A 21,905-nucleotide genomic window follows, 5' to 3' on the forward strand; every position below is an offset into this window, starting at 1 on the left:
TCACAAGATAAAATTGTAAAAACAAAAACCATAAAATAAATCCATATTTTATTCATATATATTTACATCACTATGTGCTGAAAGACCCATCTGTGGTTCTTTTTTTTGTGGGCCTTATTTTGTCACAGCTACAGTTGTTTCTAACTTTTTAATTATTCTGACTCTAGATGATGATATTATTTAGGTAATCAAAACAGATCTGATGAACTTTTCTGACATGTTCTCTTTTCTTTCCCATTTTCATAAAACAAATCTTGATAGTATTTTCTAGAAATTGGTTTGGGTGTCAATAATAGCTGTGCCAATAGTTTTGCCAAAAGATAAAATGATTTTAAGGCTTAATAAACATTTCCATGTGTTCAAGTGTTTACTGAGGGTTCTGTAATAAAACAGTTGCTAAATTAAAATTATTTATTGTTTTTAAATCTACACCCAAAGCAAAGTTTTCTACGTTTATTACACCTTCTGATTCTTTTAAATTTATTTTCAGGTTGGATGTTTACTCAGATTACATTATGTGATTAACATGTCTAATCCTAAATGAACAAATATCAAAAGTATACAATAAGTAATAGCATATTCTAATGTAAAAAAAAGTTATGGATCAAAAATAACAATTTCCAGGATTTCTGATGAAATGTTGAAAATGTCAAACGTTTTTTCTCTTTTAATGTGGCATATAATGCTGCAACCGTTTTGTTTTTTGCCAGTTTCAACATTTATTTGTATGTCACAGTCGATACACACCCAAATTTCTCATGGAGGACCTGAAGGACGAACTGCTCCTCCTCAGGGCTGCTGATGCTCAGCAGGTTGGCTCCGTGTTTCCGGCAGAACAGGTGAGCATCCAGCCACTTCAGCTTCTGCTCCAACTGGGAGGAGTGAAAGACCTGCACACAATCCTGATGTCAGTCCACTCATATATGTGACAAAAACTGTTTCCCCAACTAACAGTGAGGTGTTAATTCTTCATGCTGCGGCTGTGAAAGTGCGCAGGATGAACCTTGTAGCAGTAGCGCAGGTTGCTGTTGCTCTTCCAGTCCTTGGGACAGGCTCCGCTGAGGCTGGGGGTGGGCTGCGGAGCGGGGGGCTCGGGGCTCAGAGACGCGTCCTGGTTCTGGCGGCAGATGAACTTCGCCTTCGCCGAGGCGCACTCCTTCACCTCCCACAGACCCGTCGCGGAGCCGGTTGCCATCACAACACAGCCACCGCGGACATTTGCTAAATCAGATGGGTGGAAGGGATACAAGTGAAAAATCAGATTTTTTACAAGTGGAGAAGTGTTTGATCTTTTCTCAAAATGCACAAAGCACATCAGCACAGTCTGTGCGTGCTCTGCTGATCTCATTTTTTATATGAAAATAAAAAAAATGTGTTCGTTCCTGGTTGGCAGGCATTTAATACAATCAACCTGCTCTCTCTCACATGTGTAAAGATATCTGCTGACGTAAATTAATGCGAGGACTTTGCTGTCCGTATAAACATAGGTTACCAAGAAAGCTGTAAAAACTTAATGGAAAGATTTAGAATTTGTTTAAAGAGGTTTTCAAAAACTCCCCTTTTATCAACGAAAGTACCAGGGCTTTAATCTAAGAGAAAGTCACTGAGTCCATATATTTTTTAATCGATTGGTTCAACCATGCCTGTTTTATAAACACATCTCAAGGTTTTGTTTTGAAATTATGTCTTCTATGAATCAAACTTTCATTACAGAACAGTTAGTTCTCCTCTGTTAAGGGTATATTAAGATGTACCGTAACTCCATGTGTGGAGGCAGGGCGGGTCCAAGGCATAAGCAAACTAAGCAGCCACTTAGGGCCCCAGGACCAGTAAGGGGCCCCTCAGTGGAGCTGATATTTTTTTTTTGGTAATAATTTCTGTATCATTATAATATCAAAAACACACAATTTCACTATGAACTGATTTGTTTTTACAATAAAAATTTGTTTTACGATCCAACATATATATTTGATAATGTATGTATAAATTATTATTTTATTGATTAAAAGAAAACAATTAAATTGCTCTTGGGGGCCGCGGTAGGTACCGCACGCTTCGCCCGTATCATGAGCTGCTGTGCTCATGATAATTTAAATAATAAATTTAAATTAAATTTATAATTTAATTTATAAATTAATTGGATATCCAAAATATCCAAAGCTCCGGTCAGAAGTTAAGTTAGCAAAACAATGTCTCTAAAAAGAACTTATCCTTCAGGGAGGGAGAAAAGAAAGAGGAAGAATAGAAAAAAAGCCAAGATAAAGGTTTGTTTTAATGAGCCTTGATAATCTAATGTAATGTAAAAGATTTGTATAGCTGCTAATAGAAAATTAGTTTGAACGGTCCAGTTCAACAGCCAAACATTTATGCTAGGGTCTTTGTGTTTGTGTGAAACTGAGTTTAAACTTTAAATGAGTTGATTCTCATAGTTGACTCTGTATATTTCTGAGGTATTTTGGCTTCAAACCGCCGTGTTTGATAACGTTTGATAACGACAATTAAAACTTCTCAATGTTTGACATTGTCTAGCAAAATGTTTTTACGTCAGGCTACATAGCTGCTACATGGATGAGCTGCTCCATGCTCTAGTTGGGGATTTGTTGTTTGCTGCTGAGCATAATCATTTTGTGGCTAAAACAAATATTATTTTTACATTAACTTCTAAGTTATGTGAAACTTCTGTTAAAATCATTTGAAGGCTCAGAATCAGTCCAGTACCAGTACCGGTCCACATTCTCAGGGGAGAAAGACTCACCTGGAATAATTTAAATTTTTAGCTATTGGAGTAACGCTTAAAAGAAATTTATTTAATCAAAGAATGTCATGAATATGTGTAGGGCTGCACCGATTGCAGTTTTCTGGCCGATCCCTCATTACCAAGGACAGAGGCCGATTTTTAAACCTTTGCTGACGAAGATAAAATCAGGGGATAAAATCAGCTTTACATGTAAGTGTCGACCAATCACGTTCCCCCAAAATTAAGAAAATCGGCGCCCAGAAATCAACTGGTTGATAAATCAGTTGGCCAATAAATGTATCCTATATATACTGTAAACAGCACTGCCAGAGATGCAATAAGTTTATAGCAGGTGTGTGAATGATCTAATGATCGGACTGCTGATAGCAGCCAGTCCACATTGTTAGCAGAACTAGAGGGCCCCAAAAACCACATTTCGCTTAGGGCCCCATGGAGGCTTGGGCCGGCCCTGTGTGGAGTTACAATTCTTATTTTGCTAAATAAATCCAAAATTGGCTAAGAGTCAAAGTGGAACATTGAGTTTTGATCAACTGAAAATCTCAGAAAGTCGATTAGATTGAACTTTCATTATCCCCCCAAGAAAGAAAACTAATCAATGAAAAACATTCAGGGAAATTAGAAAAGTGAAAAGAGAAAGAAAATATGGAAACAACTGAAACAAAAGAGAAAAATATAAACAAAAATGCAAGTAAAAAAGACCAGGAAGTAGTAAATTCACTTTTGGACATTATTTCCTGCTAAATAATGAAAAATGTGTATAATTACTAGATTAAAAACATTTTTATATAAATTCTAAGTGTATAGGTATAAAAGGATGTAACAAGAAAACAAACAAACAAACAATAATTCTGGGGAATGTTGTAATGATGAAATGATGAAACAAATGCCTAACCACACAGATTAAATGTCGTTCTGCTTTGGGTATTGTTGCAGCCACAAATATGAGTAAATTATAAACTATTGATCAAATGAGTTATTTTTCATAAGACAATTATTGTATGAAGCAATTGTAATATTGTGCACAGTGAAATTGTGATGACATTTCATTTGCAGTACTTTGTGCATCAGATTCTTCTGTGCATGCTTTTTAAACCTTTACAAAATACAACATTTGTGTCATGTCAAATCTTTTAAGCCAAAAGCTCACATTAAGTTGGTGTTTTCTGCGAATCCAAGGACATGTTTGGATTATCCATGAGGCTTACATTTTTATTTTTGACCCATGTCACCATTAATCCCTCCCCCTTAGTGCTCCAGTCCTCCCTGATTGGCTTGTTGATGAAGAAGCAACTTTTGTGATTTGTTTTTGAAAGATTTTGTTATTTTGGCTCATCTCCCTGAAAAGACTAATCTTACAGCTCCTAAGTGGCTTTTCATTCAGTTTCACTCAGTTTTCTGTTTCAGCATTACTGAGTGGTTTGTGTGTTGGAGGGTTTTGTTACCAGCATACAAACAGTGCTCTTACAGTTTTAATTAAACCTTTAAGTTAACAACTAAACACAGAAACATTTAAAACAATTTTAAATGTTTCTGTAAAATGAATTTACATCATTTTTTTCCTGTTGTCTGTGTAACTGGCTTGTACAACTACACTCTCTGTCTTTGAAGCATCTGATCCTTGTCCTTTTTTCTCATAATGATGTGATCGTTGCCTATTTTTGCATCTGAATGACCCACATAATGTGTCCATCCAAAGAAAGTCGCATCTGCCTGCAGAGCTGAATAGGACTTAATGATGGGGGTTGGTTCTCAGCGTTAGCGCTAATTGTTTCTGCAGGTTGTAAACATGTGTCACATTAAGTGAAGGAAGCAACATCCATCATTAAAATTGAGATTTTTTTCAGGCAGAGCAGTGACAGCTATGCAATTTGTGTGAGAATAACTATTTCGGAAGTGAAACATGTAATTTTGCAGCCCTTCAGAACTTTCTCAAACATCAGGCTACATAACCACACAAAACTCATATAGAGATGTTATTAAAGCTGACTTGTGTGACTTACCCGGCTGGTCTCGATTCCAGTGGGTGTAGGTCACTTCGTCTCCACTCAGCCAGCGGAATGACCCGTGAGTAGCCTGGTCATTGAGCCCGATCCAAAACGAATCTCCAGAGCGACCAAACACCAGGCTGCTGGCGAATGCCTGCTCGAATCTTTGCGATAAAGCACGAAGCATTTCAATCAGTGCAAAGAAGCTTTCCTGTGCATCTAACTCTGTGTGTGCTCCATATCTACCTGTTGGCAATAGTAACAAGAGCAGCTTCCTGCGCCTCACAGAACTTTCTGGCCTCATCAAATGTGGACAAATCTTCTCCCACCCAGTAACAAGCTGGACTGTGCCACTTCCATCCCTGAGAAGACAGCCAAAGAGAGAAAAAAAATGTGTTTCTTTTATATCCAGGAAGCAATATATGTCAGATATTGATAAAAAAAAAACAGAGAATCTAATTAGTTATAGTGAAGTGAGTAACTGCAGAATGAAATGTTAAAGAAGATAGACACAGAGATAGCATTTTCTGTCTTAAATGTTTCCTGCCAGGTCATGCATTAAAGCCAAAGACTCGTCCAGACTGAGAGCTCTGCCAGCAGGCAAAGTGAGGGGAGATTCTGCATGAAAATTATAACGTTCAACTTTGTGAGAATAAACTCTTTTTTTTTTGTTGCACAAACAAGTAAGGAAAACACTCAAGCTGTATTGAAGTCTGAGCTAACAGCTCCATCGGAGGGCAGGTCTGCTGAAACTAAAACCTCTCCTCCCTGTTTTACTACGGCAAGTTGTTTTGATCAAAAGTGAAAAGCCCTTGAACATTTTTACACTTTATCGAATGCCACGAATGCATTTTATTGGGATTTTATGTACTTCACCAACACAATGTAGTGCAATGAAAGGATACGTTTCTCAAATAAAAAGTCTGGAAAGAGAAACATGGGTTTGGATTTGGTGAAAGCTTTATAAATTTCACATTTTGCTCCAAGGAAAGCTGCAAGCCACTTGGGTGCATTTCTCTGCCAACTTTGCTTTTTGCTCGTTCGATTGGATGAAGAGTACTGTGAACATCAATTTTCAAGTCTCACCACAGTTCTCAATTTAACTAAGGTTTGGACTTTAAGCTCTTCTTACACATAATTCTTTTAAAAATCTAAACATCTCTAGAATAACTGACTGTATTGTTAGATTTTTCCTGCTGAAAGGTGAACCTCCAACTCAGTTTTAAGTCAAATCTTTCCTCTTACTGTATATTTATTGTTTTATAAGCTAACTCGTCTTTGAAAGTAATCAAAATCAACTCCACAAAGTTTTGTTTGAAAACCATTTAGATAACTATGTACTTTACTACCATACATTACTTTAATTTTTGGCCTGTTGAATAAAATTCCAGTAATAAGAATTCAAGTTTATGGTTGTAAAATGAGAGAATGTGGAAAAGTTCACTGATGGTATCTCTTAGCAAAATCAGGGCCTAAACTATGACTGATTAAATAATTTAGACAAAATATGCAAGCGGTGCAAACACAAAATTCAGATTTTTATATTGTGTTAGTATCTGGTAGTCCTAAACTTTTCCCCCTAGGCTTTAACTTTGTGTTATACCCTCCCTTTATTTATTTACACATAAAGCACATAAGTTATGCTGAGAAAGAAAAACAACACTATCTCCAGAAGCAGGAGAAATTGATCTGCCAGACTGCTCCTCAGAGAGAGAGTTAAAACACCATCATTGATCTCTAGACTTACTTTTGTTTAAAGCATTAATACTTTAAAGCTATCTGAGGTAAAAGCAGGCTACTAAAAACACACCGAGGACACACACATGGATTTCCTTTTACCACAATGACCATGTGTTTACATTTCTAAACACTATAAGCTTCGATAGGCTCAAAGGAGGCAATAATTATTGGCTAAAAAGTCACAAAAAGACTTTATAGTCTTGAGATGAGTTTTGCAAAACTGGTCCAGTTTGAATTGATTTTAGTTTTTTGTGGATTTAAACTGAATGTTAAACAAACATCATGTTCTTTAGGTGGGTTTTAATCTATCTGACATAGAATATTCATTTTACCTCAAAATGGGCAACAAAACAAACATATACAAACAAAAGTGTAAAGATATAATGTGATTTAAAAGTAATTTCTAGCAGCAAATGCAATGAAAGAAAACGTTTAACACCTGTTTGCACTCTTGGTTTTGGGGCTTCCCGTCGCTTTTTGTTCCCAGCTTCTTGCAGATGAAGGGCAGAGATGTATTACAGGGGACGTCATCCCAACGGGCGTCCTGCACACAACGGCCGCTTCATGTTTCCGAACGGATGACACTCACACCCGATTATCTGAGGCTACTCACAGGGCCCCACATGGAGACGCAGTCTTCCTGGGTGTTGCGGAAGTTGTTGGGTTCATACGGATGCCAGAAGGTGAAGATAACGGGGGTGTGGTCGGTCCACTGGAAGTCCATTTGCATTTCTCTGTCATGGAGTCCTATCCACACCTGGTCGAGGTCTGAAGACAGACAAAAAAAGTAATATTGAGCATCGATTCAGATTTATGAAATCGATTCGATATGATTCACAGGGACTAGATTCAAGATTCAATTTGACTAATTTTTCGATTCTGTCAGCTTGATGGATTAGTAAAAATATGAGCATTTATATTAAGAATTGAACCTAATGCAATTACATGACAAAACAAAAATGCAGTAATTTAAATGTGGTGCGCTCAATGCTTTTGCAATGTTTGAAAAGATCTTGCAATATTCAAGAAGTCATGTAGAATTTTGAGGAAACGAATCAATTTATGGTTTCTATTTATCCATATTGGGCTGTTTAAAGGAAAATCAATTCAAATCGATTAATTTTCTTTTAAATCCAGCCCTAATAAAAAGCCAACAGAATGGAAAAAGATGACTTTGTGAAGAATGCCCAGTATTTAAATCATTTTCTTTTTTAAAGCAAACCTTTTCAATCATTATGGCATAGTTTCCTAGAATGTACCAGTCAGAGTATCCATTACAATCCTTAACTCCAGGAGCTGCTACAACACACAGGTTTGGGATACTGCAGGAAGAGAAAGAAGAGTGCCGTGCTATTACAGCACATCACCTTTTTTTATGTTGCGAATGATGAACTCCATCTCTGGCAGAGTGTGGATGCTGACCAAGTTGGCGTCCATCTTCTGGCATGCTTTCTGAGCCACATTCCAGTCACTCTTCTCTGATAAGAGCTTGTAGCAACCGGCCTGGAAGGACTGCCAGCCCACATCACACTCATATTTATGATTATCTGTCCATGAATCTGTAGAATAAAACCATCAATTTACTGTAAAGGCTTTAGCCAAATGGAATCTGATTTATTTAACTGATGAAAGCTAAATTTATGGACCTGTGGTGAAGGGGTCCAGAGTGGCGTTGGGCCTCTTCTTGCAGGCGTACGGCAGAGCATCAGAACAGTCCCGGTTCTGCCAGCGTCCCGATGACTCAGATTGGACCACGGCACAGTTGTCGTCCTCGGCGTGAGTCGGATGCTCTGTAGTTCAGTAAAATAATTTTTTTTTTTAGAAAAACAAAAAAAAATTACCAACTCACTGTGGGCGCTCTGTAAAACTCATAAATGGATCTTTGAGTAGAGAGCTCAGCTGTTTCTAAAACGAGACTGCATGCAGCCCTTTGTGGGAAATTTACAAAAACAAAGAGGTTGGGGTTGCTTTCCTAGTCTGACCTTTATCCCAGTTAAGATATTTGACTGGTGAGGAGTCGGACCACTGCCAGCCGCCACTGACGTCCAAGTCATTGAGGCCGATCCATAAAGAAGAGCTGTAAGCGTTCAGAATACCTACAAGCAAAGCAAATGTATTTCTGAAATAACACAAGGTTCTATAAAACAAAATAATGCCTCTGTAATTTGCATAGCAAATCAAAAATACAACAAATAAAGAAAAATTATGTTAGATTCTACATATACACGGGAGAGGTCACCAGTTCATCAATCTGGTGAGATGCAAAAAAACAATAAAAATCACCAAATAATCCAATAAAAACAGATTTAAAAAATTGACAATTTGAAAGAATGTGCAAAATCATTTAGAATATTTGTAGATGAGATTATTTATATAAGTGGCACTTTACCCACACACAAAAATAAAAAAAGCATCTCAGTTCAATCACACATACACAATTTATCTTAGTCATCAATCTTTACAGAAAACTCAGTTAATTACTCGAAGACATTAAAAACATTTTTATCTCACGGAAATATGGATTTCATCAAGGAATCTGATCTTGATCATGAGAAATCCAAGCTCTATTGTTTCCAGTTCATAATCAAACTGCATTGGATACATATAGTATATAGCTTTGTTTATTTATCTATATCGGTATTAAAAGGAAATGAACTTAGCCGTGTTTAGATCTGCTTCCTTTTTTCAAAATAGCACCCCAAATCAAATTAGGTGCTTCTTAAATTAACCTAATTGAGCTAAATTAAATGAAAATTTCAAATAAAGACAGCATCATTAATATCAATAACTAATGCAACTATCCTTGATTTTTTCAGACATGTTCTTGTTAAATTGTCCCAATAAAAGCATTATAGAGTTTAAGTTTGAAAAGGAGAACATACAGTATAAAGTTAATCTATTTACCATTGATGTAGGTCTGCTCATGTAGCTTGCCGATGCTCAGCAGGTCTGCCCCCTGCTGTTTGCAACTGCGGTGAGCCTCGTCCCAAGACAGAGTGGCCTGGAAGTTAAATTGATAGCAGCTGTCTGTCAGAGGGTCCGTATCCCAGAATGTCTCACAGCTGCTGCCTGAGAGGAGAACAAAGGTCTGAAATGTCAGCCAGACGGTTCGGATCCGGCAAAGTTTCCCCACGGGTCTGGTTCTGAACACATCGGGTGAGAACTTACTCTTCACAGGACAGAACCCCCAGCGTTGGTCCCGGTCGTAGTTAAAGGTGGTTCCGCACCAAAGGTGGCCGTCTTCACGGCCGGTGCTTGTGCAGCTGTGAAACCACTGGCCCTCATACATGAAGGGCAGGTAACAGGGTCGGCCGTAAGAATTCCCCTGGATGGTGTAGATCTCTGGACAGAAATCGTATGAGAGACTGTAAATGCTTGTGAGGGCCTTTAAAAGTGAAGATCCTAAATGAGGCCTTTGTTTTTGCAGGAGGCAAAAACAGAGGATGATCTTACAAGAAAAACAGGAAGTCAAACAGTGGCAAACGGCTCCACTTGCAAACTTTTTTTTTTCCTTGCAAACTAAACATCTTTTATCATGTAAGAATCATCAGTTATGAAAGAAGAGAAAGATTTTAGACATCAATTGAAGGCGTTGTGGAATAGCACCAGTCTAGAAACACTATAAAACAAGAGGACAAAACGGTAAAAGAAGAGGAGAAAGGGAGGAAGACGCTTTTTTTCCAAAACAAATCAGGTCAGTGGAGGGAGAGCAGCCATAAAACCAGAGAGAAAAAGCTTTCCCTCTCCTTGTCTTCCCTCCCCGCTTCAGGCTGTATTGGACGTGACTAAACCTAGAGGCATTTCTTCTGCACCAGTAGGAGTCTATCACACAGAAACTTGCGAAGATCGCTGGCTGAACGTGAAAAGCTCAAAGCATGCAGTTACCCTGCCACGTGAAAGCAAAAAGAGAGGAGAGCTGATGAAAAAAGTGGAGGGAGATGTTCTGGTTTTGGCTGCAGTCAAGCAGAACCTGTTAACTACAGACTAGACTTCGCTGAGGCTTGCAGTCATTTCTGAAAAACATTTAATATTTGCAGGAACGGTGCAGGCAGCAGGAAAAGAGGCTTAGCTAAGACCCACGATGGTTAGTTTTAATCTGAAATGAAAACTTTACACACAAGCAAATATGCTTGAGGCCAAGGAAAACGTTCCGTGTTTGATGGCAGTTTACAAACACTGGCGGGGCATTCACTGGTGGGCCACTCCGTCTCCTCAAACGGAGGAGAAAAGCAGCGTTCTCCTTTATCCGTTTGATCGGATACAGCTGTGGCATCCACAAACAGTAAGCCCATCTGGTGGACACACACAGTAGGGAGAAGCTCTCCGAGTCACTGCGCGTGTATGTGTTTGGGGAAATGTTCGAGATGCGCTTGCATGTGTTATCCTTAATTTATGGTAACAGAAACGATTTCCAGAGCAAAAAAAGGGGAAACAATTAAATTCTGCCTTGTGGAATGGCTCAGTCAGGAAGCAAAGAGGCAAAGCCAGACAACCAGGAATTCCTCCAGGTTGTTGTGCTAGTTTAGTTTAGCTTCTTGAATCGTTTGTTTTCGGTTTTTCAGTTCAGAAGAGGTTCAATAAACTGTTTAAGGTAATTTACTTTGACCTTTAAAATAAAGACTAAATAAAAAAGGTAACTTTACAATTTCCAACCTCAGGAGCCAGAGTTCTGCATCTTTTATAGGGCTTTTTAAAAGTATTCGTGGTGCTAAATCCTAAAACAATTAGTCAATTAATCACATGCTAATTTAAAAGGAGCTCAATAAATATAATTTTTTAAAGAGAAATTTTTTTTACAGAGTCTTCTTAAGCCATTGCATTTATGGTTTCTGTTGTATGTGATTTTTATTTATTGTTTTTGGTTGTTTTGTTTAAAACATCTTCCAGTTCCAGTGTTACATGTTCTTTACAAAATTAAAGCTTATAAATTTTTGAGATGGCAAACCTGCATTATTATTACTTGAACATGGTCTCACGAGAAAATTTTTTGATCATTTACCACAATCATTTCAGGGACAATTTATCGTCCAGCAACATTTGTTATAATGACAGGCCTAATGTTTTACATTTTGTCACATTAAAATCAGAAGCTTTTCCAGTTTTTTGTAAGTAAAAATCTGAAAAGTGTAACATACTATGTATAATGCTGCCCTTTTAAGCCAATCCTTTGTAAGAAAAAATATAAAAATAAAAAATTACGTCGCAAAATAGCTCAAACACATGAATCTGATTTGATCCAAACAGTTTAATTGTTGCTTTGATTGTATGTTTACGGTTGTTATGAGAAGATGAACTTCTAACCCAGTGTCTGGTCTATTGTTAACTTCCAGGACCTAAACACCGTCCTGTGTTTAGGTCCATTCAGCAACCTGCTTCACTGGCCCTCAAGAAAAGCATCCCCACAGCATGATGCTGCTACCACCATTATTTATGATCAGGTGGGTCTAAAACAGGGGTCTGCAACCTGCAACTCTGAAGCCACAAGTGTCTCTTCAGAGCCTCCACTGTAGCTCTTATAACTTTGGATAAGAAGAATTGAACAATGTTTTGAAATGTAATAATGCTATCATGATCCCCTATCATTATGGACTTTTGCTCCTGTTATTTTCTGTTATTGTATTTTCATTATTTCCCCTTATTTCTTATGTAATTTTTGGATGCTTTTGCTTTTAGTATTTATTTATCTTCCCGTTCTGTTAGTTCAGTTGTTACTTACTGTTGAGCATTGGATGTGTTTGTTAGATTTAATGTTTCTGTTATTGTCTTCTCATTCAATTTGCTAGTCATTTCCTCTTCCGTCATTTGCTGTTTTATTAAAATAAACTTTCACTATACACACTCTGAAACTTGAGGAGCTCCCTCAGAGTTACCATTCCCCCATGCCTCTTGACTGTCTGATAAAAGTGAATCACTATGTTTTGGGAGGTTTGCAGCCGTATTATGATTAAATGACATGTCTAAAGTGGGAGTGGAAGTGGAAGCTGTTTTCTAACCAAATTCTGCTTTAAGTTTTTCCAAATATTTATCCCTGACCTGTCTGGTGTGTGCTTTGGTCTTGAAACAACACATGTACTGAGATTGGTTTACACTACATTTACTAATTAGGTAAGCCTGAAGGCAATTGGTTTAGGGGTATTATGGCAAAACGGGCCAAACATAGATGCGCACCATGATATACAACTGCTATCAAAATGACCAAGTTATCTCTTAGCTTCATTAATAACTTTTGCTAACTAGGATAAAAACAAACAAGACAAGAAATAGGGACACGTGCCTCATCATGATACTCTGTGAGAAGGTTTTCATAATTATAAACAGAGTTGTGGTGAAAAATTATTTCAGAGTCGAATCCTGAGCTGCATAAATGTTCTTTTGGGTTTGGGATTTTATAGTTTGATATTAACTTTCTTTTTTTTTCATTGCTTTTCATTGTTTTTTCAAAGAGCTTGGATTGTAAAGGTTGTTGACCTCTGACCCAATCCTGCTGAATTTTGCACTCAGGTGGGTGTTTAAATAAGACTTTGTTACCAAACACATCAAAATTGGATTTGCAAAGACTAAAGCCAGGAAACCAATGAATTTAGATGAACATGAAGAATTCTGCCAAAAACAATGGTCAACCATACGGCTGGTTAGGCTAAGAGACATTTATCCAAATACTGTGGGCATGAGAATCTTGGGATTAAAGAAAATACACAGATAATTCCAACTGTCTTACTTCTTTTTGGCATTTCCTTTTTGAAATTATTATGTTCTTACTTTTTTTTGTATATTTAATTGTAATTTTGATTTGTATAACTTCAGATTAGATATTTATCACAAACCCAAACTTATCATTTATGCATCAGTAAAACTCCAGATAAGTGAAATTAAACATGTGATGCCTACCCTGATATGTCTTGGAACAGAGATCCTGGTCGTCACCGTACAGTCTCCATTTGGGTGAGTCAAACTTAGAAGACACATTGAATAACATTGGGGACTGAAAGACGTTGTTGAGTTTTTCCAGCACTTCGTTGCAGTTCCAGGTCCAGTCTACCATGGGGGGCTCTCGATCACACTTGTATATGGCTATCGCAGGATACCGCGAGTCGAACGTGACATTCCTGTGGTTCAAACCCAGGCACAATGAGGAGCCCAGGTTGAACAGGCGGCCACGAGACACCCACTTCCATCTTTGGAGGGGCTCCTCACAGGACTGCGTCAGGTTCAGAGAGTCAGTCATCACCCCGAGGCACATGTCGGAGCCCTCATGGAAGAAAGCAAAATCATCAGATTCCACTGGCGCTGTGCAAAGAGAGAGCGAGAGAGACGGAAACAACAGCAGCGGTCAATAACAGGGATGAAAACAGAATTTTGTGTTAACAGCTAAGAGGTCAGGGACCGGATCGTTATCACCAACAATGGATGCCCAGCTGGGTTTGAACTAGTTTCAGTCCTGGATGTCAATCTGTACACTTTAAAGTAGTAACAATTCATCCTGTGGCAATCCTAAAGTAGCTTCTAATATTCAGTGTAAACATTATGCAACACAACCCAATGTTAAGAGTTGAAGCACGGTTGCTCGCACGGTTCATATTGTGCAATTCTGACTTGTTTGACTGCTGGGAAAGCAACTGCTAGTGGTTTTTGAGGATGAATGCTTTTATTATTACTAGGACTGCCGAATGAATTAGAAACTTTTTAGTCAGTGGTAATCTTACACTTGGTTCTCATAGAGGATATGTTTCGACACAGTGCTTAAAAACGATTTTAGAAGAAATTTCTTTGAGTATCAAGTGGGAAACCCAAAAAGAGTTTTCCACGAAGAAAGAGACATAGGAAAGAGAGCCACTATGCGGCTCTTCATTCTCAAGAGCCATAAAGACTCTTGAGAATGAAGCAAAAGATGTTTTCCTCCAACTACTTTAGTTTCATTTATAGGGACCGGTAATCAACAAATCAAGACCATTAAAGCAGATACAGTAAGTGTGAGACTTATCTGGGACAGAGAGACACACACACAAGAATCTAAATTAAAACTGTTTAAAAGGAAAATTGCCAAATTAAACAGAACTCTCCACTCTTGTAGCTGATGTTGAGACAAAATAGAGAAGAACCCTCAGCATTCCTTCTCTGCAGGGTCCGGAAGTGAGTTTGTGAAAGATCCCTGCGCTTTTAGGTAAAAAACATGACTGACTGCTACCCTGGTCAGCTCAAATCCTTGGCTTCCTACCACCCAGTCAAGAACAAATAACATCTTCTTCTGTTTTTATGCACATAGAGACAATGGATCATCAAGCCTTGCATACGAATCCCTGTAATTTGAAAGACAGGACTGACGCGTGTCCTTTTTCTTTAGCTCCTTACAGCCAGTGTATGCACGTCTGTTGGGCAAGGTGCAGAAAAATACAAATTACCACAAATATTTTTCTAACAACACCAAAAATATTATTTTTTGCTGCATTTTTTAAAAATTTTGTTTACAAATACTCCCCAAAAAACCTTGTGGCTTCATAACAAGGCTTTGGTTGTAGAGACAGAGCTACGTCAGACTTGTTTACTTCCAGTTTACTGCGTTCCCCACACAAGCCTAAAGTCAAACCAAATGTGTTGCAAAATAGCATTCCAGTTTCATTAAGGAGTTGGAGAAATAAAAAAAAATCAAATAAGAAGGTGATTTCATTAATTAAAAAGGAATTTGATGCCTTAAATCAAGTAATATAAACCAGAACTGGAGCAAACTGGAAAAATGTTAGCAATGACCACCAATAATATTAAAAATCTTCTCACTAGCTGCCATTTTTTAAATCAGCATTTTTCTGAAATTTTCTTATGTGTGTATTCTTTTTTCATTGCCACAAAAAAAAAAGGGGAAATGTTTGAATGGGAGCCAATGCAACTCCTGGGGGTGGCTGGGGCAATAAAAGCATAGAATAAACAAGACAATGTGATTCATGGGTTCGCTGTGCTTTAGTATAATGGAAACAAGTTAAATAACAGCAAAATGTCACTTTTGTCTGCTGATTTTTTTAACATCATAATGAAAAACAATAAAATAATAGGAGAAAAAGTCTGTTGTTTCAATTTGCATCTACTCAAGTGCATAAACAACCCAGGAAGATCACAATATGTGGCCATAAATATAGTAAACAATAACAAAACATCCATGTAGTTTCCTATTAATGTTTTAATGTGTCATTATTTTTTATTAGTATTATTTATGGATAGGGTGTTACTTTTATTTACAACCTTTCTTGCCAATTTGGGAGAAAAATAGCTTTATGCTGTAATTAATAGTATGGCTCATTATACAGGGACATGGTACTGATCCATAAACTGTATGACTCTAGTCTGTCCTCGGATGTGATCGGCCACAAAAAAATTAAATGCCATGTTTGTTTGCATTAAGTCTGAGCAACAGAGACTGATGATTGCTTTGTCTTTGACCTGGTCATTCATGAATGAAACATCTAGGAAGTGTGCAAACGTTTAAGGAAGATAAAAACAAGTGAATTATTTCACTGAGGAAATTAGCAAAAAACTGCAACGATGCTATACTTGTTAGTCACTATGTGGAGTTATTTGAATAGTAAAAGTAGTGAGAATGCTTTTAAACCAAACAAGGTTTCCGGTTACCACCAAATACAAACATGTGAAGAAGAGAAATGAACAATCAAGGCCTCTAAGCTAATAATCATATTATATGACTTACTTAACACTAGGCCTGTCGCGATAAACGATAAATCGATTAATCGTACGATAAATTAAAACTCTCGACGTCATTTCAATTATCGGCATTATCGTCTCTTCCGGCCTTTTTCTCTTTCTGTTGATGACACCGAATGAAAAAAGGCTCAACTCCGGTGCTCTCCACTGACTCTTCCCTTCCTCATTTCCTTAGTGTAAAGCCCAGCGGACACGACACAATCTTAGAGCTGTCAGCCGATTGTCGGCCCATTTTTAAAACCTGACAGACCACACATTAGCCGACAGAAATCCTAGCTATAACTGTTCGATCGGGTTCGTTCCTGCCGTGTGGTGTCCAACAATGGGCACAAAATAATGGCTGCAAGTCCAGTGAACTAATTTTAAAACCAGGCATTAATCAGTGCTTTACTACAGTCTACCTGCAATGCATGTGGCTAGTGTCAGTCCTGACTGAATGAAAATCATTATAACCTGTTTACGTCACGTTAACGAAGAACAGCTGAAAAGTTACTGGGTTTATCAACTACGGTAGCAATTTCGCTCCAACTCCTCCCCTTGTCATTTCTATATTCTTTGCATGTTGAATAAACATTAATGTTGTTTCCACGTCGGCTGGACTTCGGGTTGCGCCGTGTCAGCTGTTTGGGATTCCCCGAGGTAATTTCCCCTCAGAAAACGCAGATGAGAATCCTCGCTTTCTGATTGGCTGCCTGTCACATTCAACAGGCTGCGTTAAGCTCCCAGTCGGGAAAAACCCCTGATTTAGATCGGAGCTGCAACGACGATCTACCGTAACACACCACACAATCTTAGAAAGACCAATGTTCTAAGATTGTCATAAGGGAAAAAATAGAAGCAAAAATCATGTAGTGTGAACTATTGCATCAGGTAGTCGATGTGCCCATCTTCTCTATTTAAATCTAATTATTACTGAAGGGCAACATAATATACAGACTTCATAATCTGCACTCTTTTGGTTGAACGCAGTATTTATTTCCACTTTGGCTTTATGTTGTTTAGTTTTTATCAAGTACATTTTTTGTTAATGGAGACTGAGAATCCGTTTTGTTTTTGGTTGTTTTGTTTATTTTGTTTATCAGCTCCACTGTTAAATATTCTTTTGAAAATAAAGTGTATCTATCTTTGGCAGGAAATCACATGCATTATTACGTCATTTCCATTAAATCAGTGTAAAAAGGTCTTCAGACAATATTATCGTTTATCGCAATAATTTTTGAGACAATTAATCGCTCAGCAAAATTTGCTATCGTGACAGGCCTACTTAACACTATAAAATATCAAAGTATGGTGAAAATGTATGCTCTACATTCTCAAGACCCAAAAGGACTTAAGTGATAACGTTCACTATTTTTCACTTTCTGCTTGAACATTACCGTAAAAACCTTGAATTCAGGATTGATCTTCTTCAGTTCATCACTGCTTTGTGAAAACAGTGATGATTGCCTTGACAACTACACATAATTTAGTCTAAAGTCACTCCCGTTCTCCTGATCCACAACCTACACAACTCTTTTGTGCATATATGTGCACACCGATCAGCCTTCAAACAGCACTATAACCTGAAGTCGAAGTTCAAGAAGTCAAGAAGAAAATTCCCACAGGAGCTTTAATCCACACTGGAGAGGACATGGCTGGATGTTTGATGTGAGGAAGCTCCTTGCAGATTAACCTTAAGCCGTCGAGGGCTGTGAAAGTGAAGCAACAACAGCTCTCCTGCTGTTATCTCATCCTCCTCTTCTACCCCACCGGCACCACGATCTTCTTTTGCAACGCTGACATCAGTTACCAAAAGAAGAAAAGGAGATGAAACGGGCATTCATGAGCAGCCAGCAACGTTTTCCAAAAGTGTCAGATATTCCCAGAATCTCCGTCATTGAAGACATTACGCAACTTAGCTGGCTGACTAAGCAACTGCAAGTTTAAGCTTTGAATAATACATTTTTTTAAAAAAAGCTTTATAATGAACTCTTTATTATAGCTGGATATTGAATATAACCTTATAATGATGCCAGATCATAAATTGTAAGATAGACCTTTTTTTTCATTTACTTTTCTCAAACATTTTCTGTTCTTAGGCTTATCCTAAACGTAACTGGAATGCAAAGAAAACAAAAGATCATTTCTAGTCAATGTGACAAAATGGGAACTGGAATTCTCAAAATCTGTTTTGTCAGTGCTTTGTTTTCCAGAAGCATGAGAGAAAGAGAGTGGCACCTCGGGAGAAGGGTGTCAGATTTACAAACCAGAATAAGGCGAGGAGAACGGAAACTTCCCATGACTGATTCACAGACATTCATCAAAGTGTTCGTTTACGTTTTTGGACTAAAGTGAGGACATTTCCAGATATTTTCCAACAAATTCTCCCTGGATAAATTACAGACATTTTACTTCACATTGGGCAAATACTGAAGATCTGCCAAATAAAATAATTAAAACTCCCCATAAATCGTGCATGCTGCCAATGTGACAAACCTTTTCTCCTCAATGAAATCAGAGAGGAGAAACAACAAAGCAAAAAGAAAAACTGTTATAAGTCCAAAAGATTTTATTCAACAAACCAGCTGACCTGCAGTTCCTTCAAGAGGAATATGGAAAACTAAGCCTTCAAAAAGTCTGCTGTCAGTTTGTAAAGTCAATGCATGATGATGAAAAGGAAAATATATTTAGAGCGTGCAATATTTAAAAAGAAAAAAAAACCCAAAACAAAACGTTGTCTTTTTGTTTGGTTCCACATCATTTTTAAGCTTTTTGCGAAATTTCAAACCCTGTCAATGAGGTTCTTTTGGTTCCGGAGTGTCCTGGTGTCTGCTCGGACTCTCTCTCCGTTTTAATTGCAGCCTGCACCAGTCAGGACGTAAAGGTCACATCTACCCGCAGGGAGCCAAATGAAGCGTCACTTCACAGTCTGTGGCTTTGCGAATTCAACCTAAATTCCCACCAGGAACACGAAGCAAAAACAAAAGCAATCGGGAGTTTAGATTCAAAGGAAACTGTAAAATATAGAAACGGAGCCCCCATAGTTCCCTGCTCCCCTCATTTGCCTCCACATCTGGTTCCACTCAAAGCTCGGACTTTTAGATCGTAGCATTCCACAACCCACACACACGCACGCAAAAATCCTAAATATCATTTTGAATGCTGTTTTTTTTTTTAAGTCAGGCGAGCAAATGAAAACAATAAGAGTCATTTAGGCTGAATATCTTCACAAACCCGTAACTTGTGTTGTCAAAAGCGTGTGTTTTTTGTTGTTGTTTTTGTTTCTCCTCACCCGTGTCGCTCCTCTTCAGTCCCAGACTAAAGATGAATAAATATAAAGTGCATTTGTAAAATATAAGTATCCCTTTCGTCCATGTCGGCGCAGCAATCTTGTTTCGGTGTCGCTCGGTGCTTTGCATGCTCACAGCAACAGGAAGACAGACCCAACAAAAACAACTCAAACGAAGAGAAGAGAAGAGAGGAGGGAGGGAAGCGAAGCCGGGCAGCAGCAACTGGCCGAGGGGGACGGCTGATGGAGAGGAGCTGCAGGAGAGTTTTGGCCGCTAAAGCTCAGCCTGCCTCTGCCTCTCAGTCAGATGAGGCTGGAATGAATGGAGCAGAGTCAACAGTGGTTCCCAACATGAGGGCCGGGGGCCTCCAGGTCAGTGAAAGAACTTAAAAAAAAAAAAAAGTTTGCACAGCCACCTACTGTCTGGTGTTCGGATTTTTCAATAGGTTATGTTTGTTCTTGATTTCTAGATTGCTTTAATTATTAAAGTTGCGGAACATACAAAATTATACTCAGGTAAAATGAGTGGTACTTCAATATATTTATACTCAAGTAAAAGTACAGCCGTCCAAGAAATGACTCAAGTAAGAGTAGAAAAGTAAAAGTTCGCTCAAGTACAGAGTAAGTGATCAAATTATCATTTAATATTTAAAAGGTGCACAGTCAAGTAGCTATATCAAAATGTAAAGTTAAGTGGTAATTTTGGCATTTTAAAGATGAAAATGATAATAATTCATATAAGTAACAAAAAAATAACTAAATCAGGCAAAAGAAAATTCACAAAGGACTTGTTGGTTAAAAATCTCGAAAGAGAACATCCACTCCTCAATTTGTAAGCTTAAATGCACTTGGGTTATGCAGCGAGATAATGACCCGAAGCACATTTCCACTTCTCAGTGACCCAAAAAAGTACAAAATGAAAGTTTTGGACTTGTCTTGTCAAAGTCTAGAGTTAAAGCTGATTGAGGTGATGTGGTATCAAACTGGCTGTTTGAGCTTGAAGACCATAAAATGTGGCCGATTTAAAACAATTCAGCAAAGAAGAAGAGATCAAACATCCTCGATAGCAGCGTAAAAGTCTGATTGGCAGTTAGCCCAAGCGCTTGATGGTAGTTATTAAAGCTAAGCAACCAAAATATGTACTTTTTACATACATATGTTGGTTTGGATTGTTTACCTTTTGATAAACAAAATCTGTAGAACTGTTGTTTTTGTTTTATTTACTCAGATAATTGCTGATGTAAAAATTTGTGTTAATCTGAAATATTCAACTCAGACGAAAAAATAGAAACCAAAAATCTCCAAGAGGGCAAACATTTTATTTTTGGCATTGCAGGCAACTGATGGGCATTCTGTGATAACGGAGTTAATTGTGATGGTTCAGTACTATTAGTTGGACATTTAGTATTAAAAAAATAAAATAAAGGTTTTACAAGATTTTAGAAACATTTCCTGTTTGGTATAGATTAATCCAGTTTATATTTGACTCATCTAGATGTTTAAGAGAAATCCAAACATTCAAAAATCCTTTAAAAACGGAGCAATAGCCCTTTAATTTAGCAGAAGAACTCTGTATTAACTCCATTCACCACCACTAGTGCTTGGTTATATTTTGTCGGCGTCTCCACTGTGTTTGGGAGTACCAAACTCCCACGTGTCGGACATGAACATAATAAGCAAAAGAAAACTCAGTGGAGTTGAAATTACCCAGGTCTGAACCTGACACAGAAGAGCTTCTTAGGTCCAAATTTCATGTTCTTTAGTTAGATGTACCTAAAGTGTTGGAAGAAGTTGCTCTTTTTATGTTCAGAATTACATGAAAGCCTCTTCCTTTGTATGAGAAGCAGCCAGGCATATGGGTTGGACCAGGAAGCTTCAGTGCTGGCACAAAACAGCCCTAATTTTTTCTCCTTTGGATAAATGATTTCCAGGATGTTCCAAACAATTGGAAAAAATGTGATCTCATCTGCTGCACTCCTTCATTATTTTTGGTGCTTCTTTGTTGTCTTAAGCTTGTTTAAAATTCTTTACCACAGCAGAAACAGATGCACTCACACCCACTTGTTTCCAGTGTTGAACAAGCTCTACACCGGTGGCTACATGAGTCCTCCAGACTACAGAAATAGATCGTTATGGTGCTTACATTCTTGGATTTTATTAGGCCTTCTTCACAGCAGCTGAACATACATCCCTAAAGTTTTTGAGGGAAAGCTGATTCTTCAGGTTCACTTCTTCACATTCAAAGCCACTTTGGTTGCAAAAAAATAGTTTTTCCATAGCTAGCTATGGACTCAAACCTCAAAAACTAGTTAACTATTAACTCAAAACAAGCCAATTATTTTTGACTGAAACTGTAGTTTCATTTTTATAATCAGAGCAACAATATAATGGAAGTGGGGTTTTATTACCAATATTTTCTTTGAGCTATAAAACAAAATATGAAAAT

At 37.8% G+C, this 21,905-nt stretch overlaps 1 protein-coding gene across 1 annotated transcript in view; it reads right to left on the reverse strand.

Annotated features, from left to right (window-relative positions):
- Nucleotides 1–19,759, reverse strand: part of mrc2 (mannose receptor, C-type 2) — a 28,149-nt gene extending 8,390 nt beyond the window's left edge. The window contains exons 1-13 of the mRNA XM_028041510.1: nucleotides 19,463–19,759; nucleotides 13,372–13,770; nucleotides 9,652–9,825; nucleotides 9,388–9,552; nucleotides 8,466–8,579; nucleotides 8,130–8,273; nucleotides 7,851–8,042; nucleotides 7,097–7,251; nucleotides 6,923–7,027; nucleotides 4,990–5,105; nucleotides 4,759–4,907; nucleotides 1,004–1,221; nucleotides 748–890 (exon numbers count right to left, since the gene is read on the reverse strand). Coding sequence (XP_027897311.1) covers nucleotides 748–890; nucleotides 1,004–1,221; nucleotides 4,759–4,907; nucleotides 4,990–5,105; nucleotides 6,923–7,027; nucleotides 7,097–7,251; nucleotides 7,851–8,042; nucleotides 8,130–8,273; nucleotides 8,466–8,579; nucleotides 9,388–9,552; nucleotides 9,652–9,825; nucleotides 13,372–13,770; nucleotides 19,463–19,589 — 2,201 coding nt within the window. The 5' untranslated portion in view covers nucleotides 19,590–19,759. The remainder of the gene's footprint in view (nucleotides 1–747; nucleotides 891–1,003; nucleotides 1,222–4,758; nucleotides 4,908–4,989; nucleotides 5,106–6,922; nucleotides 7,028–7,096; nucleotides 7,252–7,850; nucleotides 8,043–8,129; nucleotides 8,274–8,465; nucleotides 8,580–9,387; nucleotides 9,553–9,651; nucleotides 9,826–13,371; nucleotides 13,771–19,462) is intronic.
- Nucleotides 19,760–21,905: the final 2,146 nt, after the last annotated feature.

The sequence above is a fragment of the Xiphophorus couchianus genome, chromosome 16, assembly GCF_001444195.1.
Source record: "Xiphophorus couchianus chromosome 16, X_couchianus-1.0, whole genome shotgun sequence".
Taxonomy (NCBI): Eukaryota; Metazoa; Chordata; class Actinopteri; order Cyprinodontiformes; family Poeciliidae; genus Xiphophorus; species Xiphophorus couchianus.